Here is a 17,008-nt window from a genome sequence, read left to right on the forward strand (position 1 = left end):
TGGTTAGGGTTTGGCTTTATGTTTTTGAGCTGCTAATGGCTTGTGAGGTTTGGGTGTACCTAATTGTGGGTCATCTAGTGAGGTAAATGGTTATTTCCAGTACCAAAAGGCTCTTTGTCGAAGTGGATACTTCTTATTATGTGGGCGTGTAAAAGTATCATTGACTTTGAGAATAGTATATCAATTAACTAAACAACCTCAAACCCTTTGACGAGAATCCTTTTCTCATAAGCTGGAATTTTTTTGGTGAAGTACCAACATCGATCCCGACATATAACATCAAGCCAATTAGGCGGTTTGCCAAAGAATTTCATAATTGCTACTCATGAGAAACAAAAGAGTCCTCTTGCTCTTTTAGTTTATGCCACAAGCCAAAGCATGAAAAATGATTTTAGATTATTGGTTGGCCAAACATACGAGAATTGTACTCACTAGTTTGCATTATCAATAAAAGGTTATCGTGTTCCTCTTATAAAAAAACTTTTAAAAAAAAAAGCATACGAGAATTGATACCAAAACACAAGGTTGAGACAAGTATAAGATGTAATAGGACCCAAGATCGTCAAGAGTTAAAAATCCAATTTGTCTCAAAAAATGCTTAGGTTACTCTCTCTGAGAGGTGGGTGGAGGCCGTGGCTTCTTGGCGGCGGCTCTGCAAATTGGGCTGGAGGATATGGGATTTCCCTCTCATCTGGTCGACGGGGGATTGAAGGCGGCGGGGCTCCTCGTTGTCGGCTTCTCAAAATTTTGCTTCTTGTTTTCTTGTTTGGGGTCGTATGCTTTGGCAACAGTGATGGGAATTTCAGGCTGCACAAGGCAGCGGCGGTGGGATGTGTCCCTGGGCAATCTGGATCAATAAGGGTCCCGGGGTCTCGATGCTTGGTGGCATCTGAGCAGGAAGATCTGGTGGTCGCAACCGGTTGGGGTGCGAACTGGAGCTTCGGCCGGTGGCCTGGGGTGGATTCTCGACCTCTGTTGCTGGCAATCGAGGATTGCGACGGAGGTGGCGACGTCAACTACCTTGGACTGGGGTTGACTGTGGATTGGTGCGGCGAAGGTTACGGTGGCCTGCTGGGTCAGTTGTCGACCGGCGTCGTTGAAGGGAGGAAGACTGGTGGTTGGCGGCTGATGGCTGGCGTGTCCAAGTGGTTGGGTGGCCTCATCAATTCCAGCTAGGCTTGGTACTCTTTTGGGCTTCCATCTGCTAGGGTTTCTTGTTTGGGTCTGGGCCTATTTCTGTGGGCTTGGATTTTATTTATTTTTTACTATTATTACGTTGTAAGGACTCCGTTTCCTCTGGGGAAGGAGTTCATAGGGTCTCTCTGAGAATATGTCGCCAAAAATGTCTGTAGCATCTGTGCCCCTTTGATTCTCATGGATGCTTTAGGGTAGTTTTGGCTGAGCTTCATGATCTTTAAAAAGGTTGAATTACTTAGGTAGTGACTCTTTTGACAGTCCCACAGGGATGGGTCATTATGTGTAATTTTGCTGATCAATGCAATGAGTTGACAATTCTCTCAAAAACAAAAAAAACAAAAAAAGTATAAGATGTAATATTGCAATTAAAATGGCTATCCATTAATGTGCTTTTCCTAATTAACCGTTTAGATCGATAATGCTTAGGGTCAAACATCTGGGTCCAATTAATTTAAACTGCCGTCACATAGCCAACCAATTCATGGGCTCATCGTCTATCAAGTTCTTGGTTTTGTTTGGTTGTCTTTAAACTCTTTACTCTTAGTGGTCCTTTATGAATTGACGTCTTTGGATAAGAACTTTGTTGCCGACGGTACTACCTACTCTGGAGAGTTGATTTCTAGCTAGGGGTAAATTTGATTTAGATTACTAACTCAAATCAGTTCCCATGATGATAAATGTAGAGATTTAGAGTAATTTTAGCAATGCTGTCAATTTGTTTTTTTTTGTTAATTTTAGCTAAAGTAACTAAAAAGTCTCAGACAAAAAAAACAATAAAAAAAAAGTCATTTTGGTGCCACATTTAATATACGTCTGCATAAGTTATTTCTATTTTAGTTAGGTTCGAGTTAGTCTACACTATTATTAAGAAAAGCAAGCTTGCTCTCCAAAACTGAAAAATTTGATGAATATAACCCTCTAATATTAATAAACTTTAAAAACTGAAATCACCAACAGAGACAATAATGTCAATTTTTTTTAAAAAAAAATTAAATTAAAATAAAATAAATAGTAGTTATTGTTGTTGCTAGGAAATAGCAGTTGTCCCCCCCCCCCCCCCTCCGTATTCTACAGTTTCCTTAATCAAGGTTTGAGGGCAACCGCACCGGTCATTTTTCCAAAAAAAAAAAAAAAAAACACCCACACACATGGAGTGTGGGCATATGCTAATATTATTTATTGAATGAAAAATAAATAATTAAAAAATATTTATAAATTATATAGAATAACTTCAAAAAAAAAAGTAATTAACAAAAATAATAGAGAGCTCTCTATATAGGAAGAAGATAGCTAAGACCGTTACCAAGTCAAGTTTGAGTAAATGGAAAAACCCTAAGCGCCTCCGAGCTCCTCGTGCGCTGCCGCTAAGCCATTGCGTGCACCACCACTCCTACCATCATGTGGCAAGGAAACATTCTTGTTTGGAACTGTCGTGGCATCACAAACACTACTAGAATTTTGCTCTTAGACATCACGACAATTACATCAGTGAGGAATTCACGTGATGTAAAAAAATGTCATTAACATCGATTCCTCAAATTCTGATGTGTATGCATATAACTGACATCGATTTTTAAAATAGCCGGTGACTAAACTTTTATTCAAATTTTTGTGAAAACGTAGAGCGGCTAAGTTTAAAAAATTTCAAGAAACGCGGGGCATGAAAATTTGTTTCCCACACTTCGACATATTTGGACAACTAAAACTTCTGAGGCCCCAACCGTTCGACTAGCACCCAACCTCCCTTTCCTTTCCTTCTCCGCCTCCGACCAGAACCCTCATCCTCTTCGTTCTCCGCCTCCGACCAGAACTCGATCCTCCTCTCCTCCTTCTCTGCCTCGGACCAGCTCCTCTGCTCGAAGACGGTGAACGGAATCAAAGTTCGAGGGATTTGTGAGCTTTTGTGTCATAGGTAATTCACGAATTTGTTCAGTTCAGGGCTTCAAAGGATTTGCAAGTTCTTAATTCACCGATCTGCTTAATTTTCTTCCAAAGGTTTGCGAGAAACAAGCATTCTTCATTGAGCTTTCTGGGCAAGTTCGGGCTTGCTGGGTTTGTGACCATGTAATTGCAATTCATCTTCTGATCTTTTTGGGCATTCTCCATCTCTGGTTTGCTTTCTCTCGATTCTTTTCATTGTTTTGTGATTGATTTGGAAGGTTTTGGGCTTTTGTTCAGTTTTAGGTTTTGGGTTTTGCAGAGGAGACTTCATGCTTGTTCTCGCGCTGGTCAAGACATTCGATTATGTGTTCTCTGCCTATGAAGGTTTCTGTAGCTTGAAGCAGGTCAGTAACTTCAATTTGTTTCTCTGTATATTATGAATTGGTCAACAGAGATTAGATTAATTTCAATTTTGGGTCTTAGAGATTGAGATTTGAGAGCCTGTGAATGGTGGGCAGGTTGATCTTGGTTTTCAAGGTTTCTGATCTTGGTTTATATGCTTACAACAAGCTTCCTTCTGAGTTAATGGCGTTAATGGTGAGTCACTGTGACTAAATTCTTTGTTTTCTGTTTGGGTCCTGTGAATTTTCGGTCTTCAATTTTAGGGTTTTTGGTAATTGATCGAAAATTGAATTATAAATGGGTGGAGATTCGGGGATATCTGCTTAAATGAGATTTAGAATGCAGATTTGTGATATGGTTGCAGAACATCTGTGGAGAAGAATTCAAAGAATTCATATGCAGAAGGTGAGGAAAGATCTCTTGGTGTATACTTTCATTTAGTTATCTTACCTTCTATCGGTTGGTTGCAGAACTTGGAAGGTATGGTAGTCAAATTGGTTAGAGGAATACATTTGCACTTTCATATAATTAAATGACTCTAACTTGTCAAATTGTCTCCGTAATTGTTTGCTATTGTTGATTGCGGTCTCTTGTCATACTGGTATCAATGTCATACACAGGCACACAGCAACCTCAGATTACAGAACTAGATATATCAGTTTGACACTTCAGCTTAGCGTGTTATTTATTTTACTATATATCAGCTAGCTGTGTATTCGATCTTATTTGGGATTGACTATTATTGGGTAGGCATGTGAGGTCATGAAATTTGAGTACCAAAAGAAGGTCGCCTCGCTGAGCAAGCTGAAGAAATGTAGTACTAACTCAGAAGCATTGGAGAAATCAAGAGCAGCAGTGAGTCATCTACATATAAGATACATAGTTGACATGCAATCCATGGATCCAACAGTATCAAAGATAAACTCTTTTCGTTCAGCTTGTTGCAGGGTGAGTTTGCAGTGTACTCATATTTGATATTCTTTGGCTGTGATTTTGCCTGTGGTTGGAGCCTTTTAACTTTGCACCTGATAATTACATTTCTAGATGAGCGATTTCAAACAGGTTATTATAATTCAATAGAGGAAATTGAATTTGATAACATCGAACTAGATTCTATTAATTTTGGTTGCTTAGGTACTTTTGGTTGATCAAGGCTTTGGTGGATATTTTAATGGGTCTGATGGTGAGTTGTGGGTAGTTGGTGGGGAGGGCAGGTAAAGGTTTAGGTCCTAGGTTCTGAGTATTAATAAATGAGTTGTAGACTTGTATATTTTGCTATGAGGTCTTTTCACCCAGAAGCATTATAATAATGCCTTGTTAGGAGCTTCTGAGTACCATTTTTGCTGCTGTCAAGAGTGAACTTTTTCTGGGTTGTATTATGTTCTTTTGGTGAAGTAAAGTATCTGTTTTTAATTAATGCTTAGTTGTAATATATTTTTCTTACTTCAAATATTTTCCTAGTTGAGCTGGATATGGTATTATTCCCTCAAATTTTGGGTTTTCAATTTTTTTGGTTGACATATCTTAATGCTTTTGCAATTTTGATTACTTAGAAATGAGTGAAAAACTAGGTTATCAGATTCTCTCCCCATGACCAGACATTTATTTTACCTGATTAAATCTGGTAATTTTAATTCTATAGGAGCTGATCAATTAAAGGAATTCTAGTTTATGATGTCTTTTTTACAAATAGATCTATGTTTACATTTAGAAAAGTGATTATTCGTAATTAGCAATGTTGTGAGAGCTGCCTAGATTTGTAATAGAGATATGCATATGCAATGGTGTTTGTGAGTTGCTCCAACCAAGTACATTGGACATTTTAGGATCAATTGGTGAAAAGCTTTTGCCATTTTAGAACGTTTCTCATACAACTAGCTAGTGTTCTTGTTTTTGTTTTTCTTGGTCTATTTTCTTATATTTACGAGGATTGAAATGCTATGTCAAAGACAGAGATCTCTGGGAACTATGTTCTTGTTTTTCTTTTTCTTCTTCTTGGTTTACTTTCATATATTTACAAGAATTGAAATGTTGTGTTACAGATAGAAAACTCTAGGATATCATACTGAATGCAGCCGATGCAACAGGCTTCATGGACAGTTTTGTGGAGACTGTTTGTACAGGACGTAAACTCTACTCTTGAAACTTCATTCCTGCTCTTACATTTGTCAAATTCTTTATGATGTCGTTATTGCTTCAATTGTCGGACAGCAAAAGAAGTTACTATATCTTGATTTGGTGATATCTACTTGCAACCAATAATGTGATTGTGCATATGGCAATGACAGCATTAGATTTTCTGTTTGCTTTGACTCATGGAGATGTCCTTAATTTGAAGTTTTCTTTACTGCTCATGGTTAATGCTCATATCAATAACAGGTAAATGAATGTGAGATACCCTTGTTGCATGACTTCAATGGTAGTGCAAAAGAGAATGGGGCGTCCATTGAGGTATGTAGTAAGCTCAACATTTCTATATATATATGATTTTATAGCGCTCTCCTCAAGTAATCTGTCTCATTTAAATTGTAGAAGGAAAGACGCCTATTATATGTTGCAATGACTCGTGCTCGAACAGAACTTTTCATCCATTCCAATTGGTAGGTCTGTTTTAGCTTTAGGCTTTATCATACTTTTATTTATTTATAAATTTTTTCCAGTTTGGTCACAGTATTACAGCAATTATATGCATGTAATCTGTCTTTGCAGAGTTTTTTTATAGTAACTTGTTCAGCATTGTTGACCTTGACTCGATTAATCATAATTAAGGACTTAAATATCCCAGAAAGGTATAGTGAAGTTAACCAACAGATTGTGTTATGGATACTAGGATAGGAATGTCTTGTAAGTTCAATGTCTTTTTGTCTTTCCCCTCTCCTTTCCATTCTTTCCTTCTATTTTTCTTGTTATAGCTAATTGTTCATTTCATTTCATTTGCAGGTGAAAACAGAAGAACAAATGGGATATAAGTATGGCGAGGCTTGCTTTCGTTTATGTTTCTAGTATTATGTACCGTTTAGACTTAAATTTTTGTTTCATTTCGACATGTTATGCATAGAAATACTTGGGATGTTGTTATGTACTTTGAGCATCAATATTAATCAAAATTTATTTACTTACGATATGCATTCTCATTAGATTTCCTAGCAACAGTTACAAGTCAGTTTATAACTATAAAAAATGAAGTCATATAAGAACTAATACATCAGTTCTAAAAGAAAAAATTGATGTCCCATTAGTCAGTGGATAACGAAATATTATGACAGAACCGATGTCCCAAAAGCTAGTGTACATCGAATTATAATCTAGAGATCGATGTTTTATATAAGAATGGACATCAATATAGATTGAATAAGCGATGTCCTAGGAGTTACGGGACATCGCCATATAGTGAGAACTGATGTGCTGAATACTAAATGACATCGTTTGTGTTTTGAGAAACGATGTTAAAATTCATAGTTGTGCTGTTGGACCTATACTTCATTAAGCATTAAATGCCAAAATATGAAGATTTAACAATATCTAAACACACTAATATGTCATCGTAATAACGGTTTTACATCGGTTCCATAAGCTTATTCGATGTCTATTGTTGAACTGGACATCGGTTTTTGACCGATGTCTTTTTATTCGTGATCTTTAACATCACCCACTAAGACATCTGATGGTTTTTTTTTTAACATCGGTTTCTGGCCGATGTCTAAGGCAAAAATCCTAGTAGTGAAACAAGGAAACCCAGAGAGTTTAATTTGATAGACATGGTCCAAACAAAACGACCTCACCTCATCTTCCTGTCAGAAACCCTAGCATCACAAAAACTCATTGACACTCTCACCTCACGTATTGGCTTTGCTGGCAATATCTGTGTTGCAAGACAACCTGAGTGTCAAGGGCTAGCTTTAATGTGGAGTTTAGATCTCAAGGTTGATGAGCGCACATCGTTGTTCCATCATATTGATGCCGATATTTCTGACAATGGAGAACCTATCTCTTGGCGCTTTACAGGCATATATGGTTTCGCATCTAGGGATGATCGAAACCACACATGGTCTTTAATTGAAACCCTAGCAAGAGAAAATTGCTCTCTGCCTTGGTTGATGGCGGGAGATTTCAACAAGGTCTGGTGTAGGGCTGACAAATTTGGCGGAGTACCTCGTGCTACTGTTAGGGCTGGGTTCGGTTCGGTACCGAAGCTTACGGGCCGATACCATGTACCGTACCAACTTATACTGGTATGCAAAAAACTATACCACTACCGGCCACAAAATCCGATATACCGAGAAGTCGGTATACCGATTTAATCGGTCGGTTCGGTACGGTTGGGCTTGTAACCGAGTTTGACATTGGGCCACAAACCAGTCACCAGTACATCACCGATCCCTTCTTCTTCTGTTTTCTTCTTCTGAGAACTTTTCGACCCACATGGTTATGGGTCTCTCCAGTCTCCCTCCATACCACACACAGTGATGGAAGAGTGATTGTGGTGAAGGAAGAAGCAACCTCAGATCTGCAACCTCTGCTAAAATCAAACAAAAGTTTCAGACTTTATTCAACACCAACTACACCCAAAACCAGATTTTTCTTCCCAGTAAAGAAAATCAACATAAGCAAGAAAAGAAACTTACTTGAAGTAAAAGAGAGATCCAAGGCTGAGTTTGATTCAGATTCTGGGAAGAGAGCAGAGAGAAGCACTTTACAGGTTGCTATTTTTCAAGAAGAAGAAGAGAGACAGAAGAGACAGGGAAAGAAAGAAGAAGAAGTAAGAAGAAAGAAGTAAGAAGAAAGATGAAAGAAGAAAGAGAAGAGAGAAGAATAAAAAAGAAGAAAGAGAAGAGAGAATTTTTCAAGAAGAAGAAGAGAGACAGAAGAGACGGGGAAAGAAAGAAGAAGAAGTAAGAAGAAAGAAGAAAGAAGAAAGAGAAGAGAGAAGAATAAAAAAATAAAAAGAAGGAGACAGAAAGAGATGGCAAAAGAAAGAAGAAAGAGAAGAGTGAAGACGCGTCAGAAAGAAGAGAAGAATAAAATATTAAAAAAATATGAGTATTATACATAAGTTCGGTACAGTACGGTATACCATGTTATGAAAATCAAAACCACTACCGTACCGTGTATGTGGAGTCGGTACGGTTGTACCGTACCAAGACTTCGGTTACCGAGTTTTCGGCTACCAATTCACTTGGCTCGGCTCGGATGCGGTTGGTACGGTTTGGTTCGGGAGAATTTGCCAGCCCTAGCTACTGCTGCCATGCATGACTCTGTTTCAGACAACAATGATGGCGCCAGGTTTGATGGATATGGGTTTTGTGGGCTGCAGGTTTACGTGGTCCAACAAGTTTACGAAGGAAAGATTGGATAGAGGCTTCCAATCAACACAGTGGAGAGACCGATACCCTTTAAGTCGAGTGATCACACTACCTCCCTCAGACTCTGACCATAATACAATTCTTGTGGAAGTCAAAACATATTGTCATCCATCTAGACACAGCCCTCGAAAATTTCGTTTTGAAGAAGGGTGGTTTGGCGAGGATCCATGTCATGAGATTATTCAAAGAAACTGGGCAAGACCTCTAACTGGAAACGCTTTGCAACAACTTGGCACAAAGATTCACATTGCCGGCCAACAACTCATGCAGTGGCACCAATTAGATGTGTAGAAAAAAAGAGTTGAACTTAAAGAAGTCCAAGAGAAATTGTTTGATATCATGAAGCCGTCTTTCTCATCTGAGTAGTATGAAGAACAACGCTTGCTTCATGCAAAACAAAGTCACTTGCTTGCTCTTCAAGAAAAGTATTGGAGGCAGCGGTCAAGGGCGCTATGGCTCAAAGATGGTGATAGGAACTCTGCATACTTCCATAGAAAGGCTTCAAACAGGAAAAATAAAAATACAATCAAAGGTCTGTTGAATGCAGTCGGTGAATGGCAATCAGAACCCGCTACACTTCAGCATATGATCTTTGAGTATTATGCACAAGTGTTTCGCACGGAGGCTGTCAATGATGAAGCTATATCAACAATCTTTCAAGCTACACCAATGAAAGTTACTTCATCTATGAATGAAGACCTTAACATGCCATACTCCGATGAAGATATCAAAGCCGTTCTATTTCAAATGCATCCTTCGAAGAGCCCAGGACCAGATGGTATGTCCCCTTTCTTTTATAAAAAATATTGGCATATTTAGGCCTTGATGTTTGTCTAGCTATCCGGAATTTTTTGGAAAAAGAAGAACTCTGGGAGGAATCGAACTTTACCTACATTTGTTTGATCCCAAAGATTAAAAATCCAACTGAGGCTGCCCATTTTCGACCTATTGCCCTCTGTAATGTCATCTACATAATTTGTTCCAAGGTGGTGGCTAATAGGCTCAAAAGATGGCTGCCTGAAATCATCTCTCCACTACAGAGTGCTTATGTTTCTGGCCTCCTAATATCAGACAACACTTTAGTTGCTACTGAGGTGGCACACTTCATGCATAAACTTAAGTCCCAGGAGGAGGGTTTCTTCTCTCTAAAGCTTGATATAAGCAAGGCTTATGATCGCCTTGAATGGCCTTTTTTGCAAGCTATTCTTACAAAATTGGGATTTGCTTCCAGTTGGATCAATATGATAATGAGATGTGTGACTTCGGTTAGTTATGCAATCTTGGTAAATGGTGAAGCCACTTCAAAGATCATTCCTACCAGGGGTATTAGATAGGGTGATCCACTCTCACCTTATCTCTTTATCTTTTGTGCTGAAGGCTTGTCTGCTTTAATCTCTCAAGCAGTACAGTATGGTACTATCAAGGGTCTGAAAATGTGTCCACAAGCGCCAGTGCTCCACCATCTTTTCTTTGCGGATGACAACCTCATTTTTGGTGCAGCTACTATGAGTGAATGCACTACTGTCAAATTTATTCTCAATACTTATGAAAAAGCCTCTGGCCAAAAGGTAAATTTTACTAAAAGCAGTTTAGTTTTTAGTAACAATCTCCAGCCTCAGTTGAAGGAAGACTTAGTTGCAGTGTTGAATGTCAAGTGTGTTGATGAGTATGACTGTTATCTTGGGCTGCCTCTGAGGGTAGGTAAATCAAAAACAGCAAAGTTTCATTACTTGAAGGAAAAAGTCTCAAAAAACTGGTTAATTGGAAGTCCAAAATCCTTAGTAGTGTTGGCAAAGAGATTCTTATCAAAGTGGTTGCCCAAGTTATGCCCACCTATGTCATGAACTGTTATCTTCTACCTAAAAGATTATGTGATGACATACATAAGCTCTGTGCTTCTTTTTTCTGGGGTGACATGGAGGGGAAGAAGAAGATACATTGGAGGAGTTGGGAGAAACTTTGTTTAACAAAGCTTGAAGGTGGTTTGGGCTTTAAGAACATATATGCATATAATTTGGCTATGTTAGCCAAGCAAGGTTGGAGGCTTATTACCAAACCTAGCTCTCTAATAGCTCAAGTTTTTAAAGCTAGGTACTTTCCACAATGCTCGATCTTTTTGGGAAGCTAGTTTGGGTGATGCACCATCATATTCCTAGAGAAGCATACTTGAGAGTCGATCTCTTCTCAAAACAGGTACCTCTTGGAGAATAGGGGATGACACTCAAATCAATATCTGGAATGATCAATGGGTACCAAACTGTCCCAAATATTTGATTTAGAAACCAACTAGCACTGTTTTTGAAACAGTAGCAGACTTGATTGACCCTCAGTCTAGAACTTGGATTCAAGCTTCGGTTCATACGCTATTTACACCAACTGTGGCTGGAAAAATTTTATGCATTCCATTAGGACACCAAGCTGTGCAGGACAGATTGTGTTGGATCCTAGAAAAACGGGGCCTTTTCACAGTAAAGAGTGCATATTGGATAGCTAGGCAACAGGTGCTTGGTAATGTTCTAGCCTCTTCCTCAACTGGTGACCCTTTTCAAATGCTTTGGAAGTGTCTATGGAAGGCTAAAATTCCTGGTAAGGTCCAAATCTGTGTTTGGCGAGCAGTTAACAACCTTCTACCTACAAGACAACAACTCCTCAAGAAAGGATATGATGGAGAGCTCGACTGCAGTTTGTGTAACCACAAATTGGAAAGCACAACTCATCTTTTTTGCAAATGTCCTACTGCTCTACAGATACTTTCAGGTTCACCTTTTTGTCTGAAACAATCTATTCTGCCCAATTTGGACTTTAAAGAGTGGATGTTGGAGCAAGCTCTTAATCTAAAGTCTGAGATTTTTGAGAAACTTCTTATGATCATTTGGGGTCTATGGAAGAATAGAAACCACAAGCTGTGGGAGGGCAGAGTGCAGTCTTCACATGATATCATGCTTGGGTGCTTGGCATGGTTGGAAGAATTCCAACAAGCTCGACAAGTTCCTGATTCAAGGGTACACAATATTGTAAAAAAATGGCAGCCTGCAGCAATTGATCGCTAAATTTAAAGCTATTGATTTTCCTTATTCTCCTGCAAATATGTCAATTGTAATATAGGGAAATAAGGGTCTCCCGCAGAGGATTAAGTTAAACTAAATGCTTCAACAAAAGTCACAAAAACGTGACTGCAGCTCCTACTGAACAGCAGTCGAAAAACAAACTAAAAACCTGACCAAAACAACCTAGAAAAATACGAAAATTTACAGAGATATACTAGACACGTAAAGTGTCTAGCACAAAAAATTTGGGAATTTTTGGAGTTCGTTTACTATATTAAATAAATACGGGAAAAAAGAGAACAGAAGGTAAAATAAAGAAAAGCTGATTTGAGAATGGTTGAGATCAAGATAATGAAACTAGCTAGGAAGGAAGTATCCACCCCCAACAATCACACACAACACACTTTGTCCAACTTACTACCAATTAACTTAGTTGAAGACACTCAGATTGGCTCGGTACGCTTGAACACAACCTATTACTCTTTCTTACTTTGTACGCTAGGCAGGAAGTGCTCTACACCTAGACTATTCCCAAGCAATGCAACCTAAAGGTACGTTTATTAGATTAAACATGCAGAGATCATTAAGTTTGAAAAGAGTTTGAGCAATCACTAGGCATCGCAAATAACTTAGAGCCTTGCTAAACCTAGGATTTTGTTTACTTGCTAGTGAAAACTGTTAGCGTGAGTCATGGCTTAACGTTAGGAATAGAATATATTGTAATTATTTCGTAGTTAGTACTTACCTGTTGTATTCCTGTAATCTTCTTTATATACCTCCACTGTGAGATGAATCAGATATCAGAAAATTCATTCTCTATATCTCGTCTTATTTGACTTGGTATCAGAGCAAAGATCCAAGAGGACTTTGCCTCTTATTTTCTAATTTTTTAATTTGAGGAATTAATTCAAAAACCCCATTGTTAGGGTTATTGAATCTCTTAACGGTGTTATTGGGATTCTGTCGTTATCTTCCTAGCCTCACCATCCGTCCAAGAACAATCAGTGCATCTTCTTCTTGGACGTCGTTCAGACCGGCCTCGTCTCCCCAGACTGCCTTCGTCTTCCTCCAGCGTTAAAGATCAGCCTGTCCAGCCAGCTGCAGTGCCCGACCGTGCTCCGAGACCCGTTCATATCACACCAGATCGTGCATCGATCGATTCTCGGTGTCGCCGTCGTCTGCGTCACTTTGTTGCCCTGCCCAGACTGACGTCGCTCCTCATCGTTGATCCCAGACCGCCGTCGCTCCTTGTCGTCGATCGGGTTCTTCAGTTCGCAGCCCTTCGCAGCTCTGCCCAGACCGCCGTCGCTCCTCGTCGTCTATCCCAGGCCGCCGTCGCTTCTCGTCGTCGATCCCAGGCCGCCGTCGCTCCTCATCGCTCTCCAAAGATCGACCAGATTCTGCACTTCGTCGCCTCCCACAGCTCGACCAGACCTCAACTCGGTTAACTCGCCTCAACTCAACCCAGTCAACTCAACTCGGTCAACTCAACTCGGTCAATTCCAACAGGTTCCAAAAAAAAAAAAAAAAAACTGTTATTATTTTTGGAGCCATCTGTTCTTCTTATTTCCGCTGCATACTTTGGGATTTGTGTGTTTTTTGCTATTGTACTATTGCAATGGGTGGTGATGACAGTCAAAGTTCTAAGGCCAATGAGGTCCAGAAGGTTGAGGTCTCTGTCAAGAGCTCAGAAGGTGGTTCTTTTGGGGGTCCCAAACTCATTGGTACCAATTTCCGAACATGGAAAAAGATTATGTCAGTTTCTCTCCGTGGAATACACAAAATGGGGCATGTGACTGGAACAATCAAGGCTCCTAGTGAAGATGATGTGGAGGCCTATGCTAAGTGGGAAGATGATGATGGGTTTGTAATGTCAATTTTATTTCGAGCCATGACTGATGATGTGCTACAGATGGTGGAGGGATGTGAAACTGCTGAGGCGATATGGAAGACATTGGGGGATTTGTATACCAACGAGTCTGATTTTATACAGGTCCATGAATTGATGTGTAAAGCTGCTAGTATGCAACAGAATGGGCAACCAGTAGCTGTGTATTTCACCAAGCTGAAGAATGTATGGGCTGAAATTGATCAGAAGCGTCCTTGCAAGATCAAGAATCAGGAAGATCTTGTGTGGTACCAGAAGGAGAAGGAGCTAGAAAGGGTTCATGTATTTCTGAGAGGGCTTGATGAGAAGCATAGCAGTGCCAAGGGAGAATTGCTCAGAATGACAGACCCTCCTAGTTTGAACACAACTTTTACATACATCCGCAAGGATGAGTCTCAACAGGAGAGTGTCAAACATGCACAGGTTGAAGTATCTAGCCTAGCCATTCAGGCCAAGTCACCGGCACCTTTCCTTCAGCAGCAGAGTTCAGCCCCACTTCATCAGCAAGGTTCTCCACAAGGCTTCACCAACCGCCCTCGTCCTCAATGTTCTTATTGCAACGACCTTGGGCATGTTCGGGAGACTTGTTGGAAGTTGAACCCACACCTTAAACCTAAAAAGCAAGGTTATCGTCCTAAGGCGAAAGCAGCTGCTGTTCAATTGGTCCAAGAACCGGATTTCTATGGAGTGGCTGGCCAAGATCATCATACAGCAGGTGGAGTTACTCCTACAGCCTCTATAGCTGGTCGAGGTAAAATTGGTATGGCTTTAAAGGTTTCTAACTTTGTTGGTTCTGATACATGGATTATTGATTCTGGTGCCTCCGATCATATGACTTATGACAAATCATATTTTACTGAATTATCTTCCCCACCAGTGTCCTATGTAACCAATGCCAATGGTGAGGCCTTTCCTGTGTTAGGGTCAGGGTCAGTTCGTATTACTCCCACCGTAGAACTTCATAATGTGTTATATGTGCATGACTTGTCTCACCATTTGATATATGTTCCCCAGTTGAATACTGAGTCTAAATGCTCTGTAACCTTTTATCCTCTGTATGTGATTTTTCAGGATCTTCTCACCAGGGAGATAATCGGTCGGGGGTATCTGAGGGGCAGGTTGTTCCATCTGGATCAGACATACGCAGGAGAGAAACCAGGAGCACAGTCCCGCACCGCTTTGACTTCGAGTTCTGATAAGCTAAGTGAAATTTGGTTGTGGCATCGCCGTTTAGGGCATCCCTCTTTTAGTCTTATGAGAAAAACCATGCCTACTTTGTTTATTGGTGTGGATGAGTCTATTTTACATTGTGAAACATGTGTTTTGGCCAAGAGTCATCGTGCTACTTATTCACTCCTAGTATTTCTAATAAAAGTGTTGCTCCTTTTGAGTTGATTCATTCTGATGTTTGGGGGCCATCTAGAGAACCCACTGTGTCGGGTATGAGATACTTTGTGTTGTTTATTGTTGATTGTACGAGATTGTCATGGGTTGCTCTTCTAAAAACCAAAGATGAAGTCTTTCCAGCTTTTCAAACTTTTCGTACTCTCGTTCAAACACAATACCATAGCACCATTAAAGTCCTTCGTTCTGACAATGGGGGGGAATATGTTAATCATGTTTTCCAAGAGTTTTTTACAACCCATGGGATTGTTCACCAAACGACATGTCCACAAACACCAGAACAAAATGGAGTGTCTGAAAGGAAAAACCGTCATTTACTTGATATGGCTCGTGCCCTTCTCTTTAGTGCTCATATGCCTAAGTATCTTTGGGGCGATGCTATACATGTTTCCTCCTATCTTATCAATCGTCTTCCATCTAGCGTCCTTCAAGGAAAAAATCCATTTGAGGTTCTTGCATCTCATGTCTCCTTACCTTCATTTCATAATCTTCCAGCTCGTGTCTTTGGTTGTGTTGCCTTTGTCCATGTTCCTAAAAACCAGAGGTCTAAGTTGGATGCCCGGGCACTTAAGTGTGTGTTTGTTGGCTACGGAGGGTATCAGAAGGGGTACAAGTGCTATCATCCACCTACCAGGAAGTACTATGTCACTATGGATGTTACCTTCTTTGAGGACATGAGTTATTTCTCCTCTTCAAATACAGCTCTTCAGGGGGAGAATTCATATTTTGAAGAACTGTATCATGGAAAGGGGGAGGAATCAGAAGGAGGAGAAGAAGAAGTCACACAGGCAGGAGGTATTTTGACGGATCCAGATGAGACCATCAGCTCGCCACCTCTTGAAGCAGTAGCTCCAAACATCCACGCACCAGTTTCTATGGCTGAAACTGAAGTTGAAGACGTAACTGCCCCTCCTGCCAACGCTTCTACCCCTGACCCACGGCTTCCTGGTACTGAAGATCACTCATTTAAGGTATGTCCACCCACTAGTACTAGTAGTAGTGAGTCTAATGTGGAGCGATATGTGTTACCAAATAGGACAACTCGGGGTCAATCAGCCAAAAGATATGAACCTACTCTTACTGCCAAATCAAAATACCCAGTACCCAATTATATGTCCACCAGGAGGTTGTCTAAGTCATATGAATCATTTGTGAATCAAATATCTGCTGTGTCAGTACCTAACAAAGTGCAGGATGCGTTGGGGGATCCAAAGTGGAGGAAGGCAATGGAGGAAGAGATGGAGGCGTTGCAGAAGAACAATACTTGGCAACTTGTGCCTCCACCACAAGGCAAGAAGGCGTAGGTTGTCGTTGGGTGTTTACTGTGAAGCATAATGCAGATGGATTAGTGAATCGGTACAAAGCACGCCTTGTAGCAAAGGGGTTTACTCAGACGTATGGTATAGACTATGATGAAACATTTTCCCCTGTTGCCAAAATGAACACTATTCTGGTTCTGCTCTCATTTGCTGCTAGTTTAAACTGGTCACTCCGACAGTTTGATGTCAAGAATGCATTTCTTCATGGAGAGTTAGCCGAGGAAGTGTACATGAGCCTTCCACCTGGGTATGTAGTTGCTTCTCCTGGTGATTTTGTCTGCAAATTGAGAAAATCTCTGTATGGTCTCAAACAGTCACCTCGTGCTTGGTTTGGAAGATTTTCACAATTCATGCGGAAGGTTGGTTACAGACAGAGCAACTCAGACCATACCTTGTTCCTTAAGCATCAACAAGGGAAGATAACAACTCTAATTATTTATGTGGATGATATGGTAATTACTGGCAATGATACTGTTGAGATGGATAGACTACAGAGACAGCTAGCCT

At 40.2% G+C, this 17,008-nt stretch overlaps 2 protein-coding genes across 18 annotated transcripts; both read left to right on the plus strand.

Moving 5' to 3' along the window:
* The first annotated feature begins 2,826 nt into the window (after positions 1-2,826).
* Positions 2,827-6,602, plus strand: LOC133728119 (uncharacterized). 17 transcript variants are annotated; one of them, XM_062155529.1, is made up of 9 exons: positions 2,834-3,109; positions 3,193-3,308; positions 3,398-3,482; positions 3,648-3,675; positions 3,845-3,885; positions 4,231-4,428; positions 5,860-5,931; positions 6,013-6,080; positions 6,421-6,602. In XM_062155529.1, exons 5-9 carry the CDS (start codon positions 3,877-3,879, stop codon positions 6,422-6,424), a joined length of 351 nt encoding a protein of 116 aa, XP_062011513.1. In that variant the 5' UTR covers positions 2,834-3,109; positions 3,193-3,308; positions 3,398-3,482; positions 3,648-3,675; positions 3,845-3,876; the 3' UTR covers positions 6,425-6,602. The 17 variants fall into 17 exon arrangements, 9 of the variants coding, with proteins under 9 accessions (XP_062011506.1, XP_062011507.1, XP_062011513.1 ...); XM_062155526.1 differs by having other exon boundaries at positions 2,835-3,109; positions 3,597-3,675; positions 3,819-3,885; XM_062155525.1 differs by having other exon boundaries at positions 2,835-3,109; positions 3,826-3,885.
* A 6,906-nt stretch (positions 6,603-13,508) lies between these two features.
* LOC133730522 (uncharacterized) lies at positions 13,509-15,120 on the plus strand. Its single transcript, XM_062158099.1, has 2 exons — positions 13,509-14,538; positions 14,850-15,120. The coding sequence occupies exons 1-2, from the start codon at positions 13,509-13,511 to the stop codon at positions 14,972-14,974; spliced, it is 1,155 nt and encodes a 384-aa protein (XP_062014083.1). The 3' UTR covers positions 14,975-15,120.
* Positions 15,121-17,008: the final 1,888 nt, after the last annotated feature.

Source organism: Rosa rugosa, chromosome 2 (assembly GCF_958449725.1).
Source record: "Rosa rugosa chromosome 2, drRosRugo1.1, whole genome shotgun sequence".
NCBI lineage: Eukaryota > Viridiplantae > Streptophyta > Magnoliopsida > Rosales > Rosaceae > Rosa > Rosa rugosa.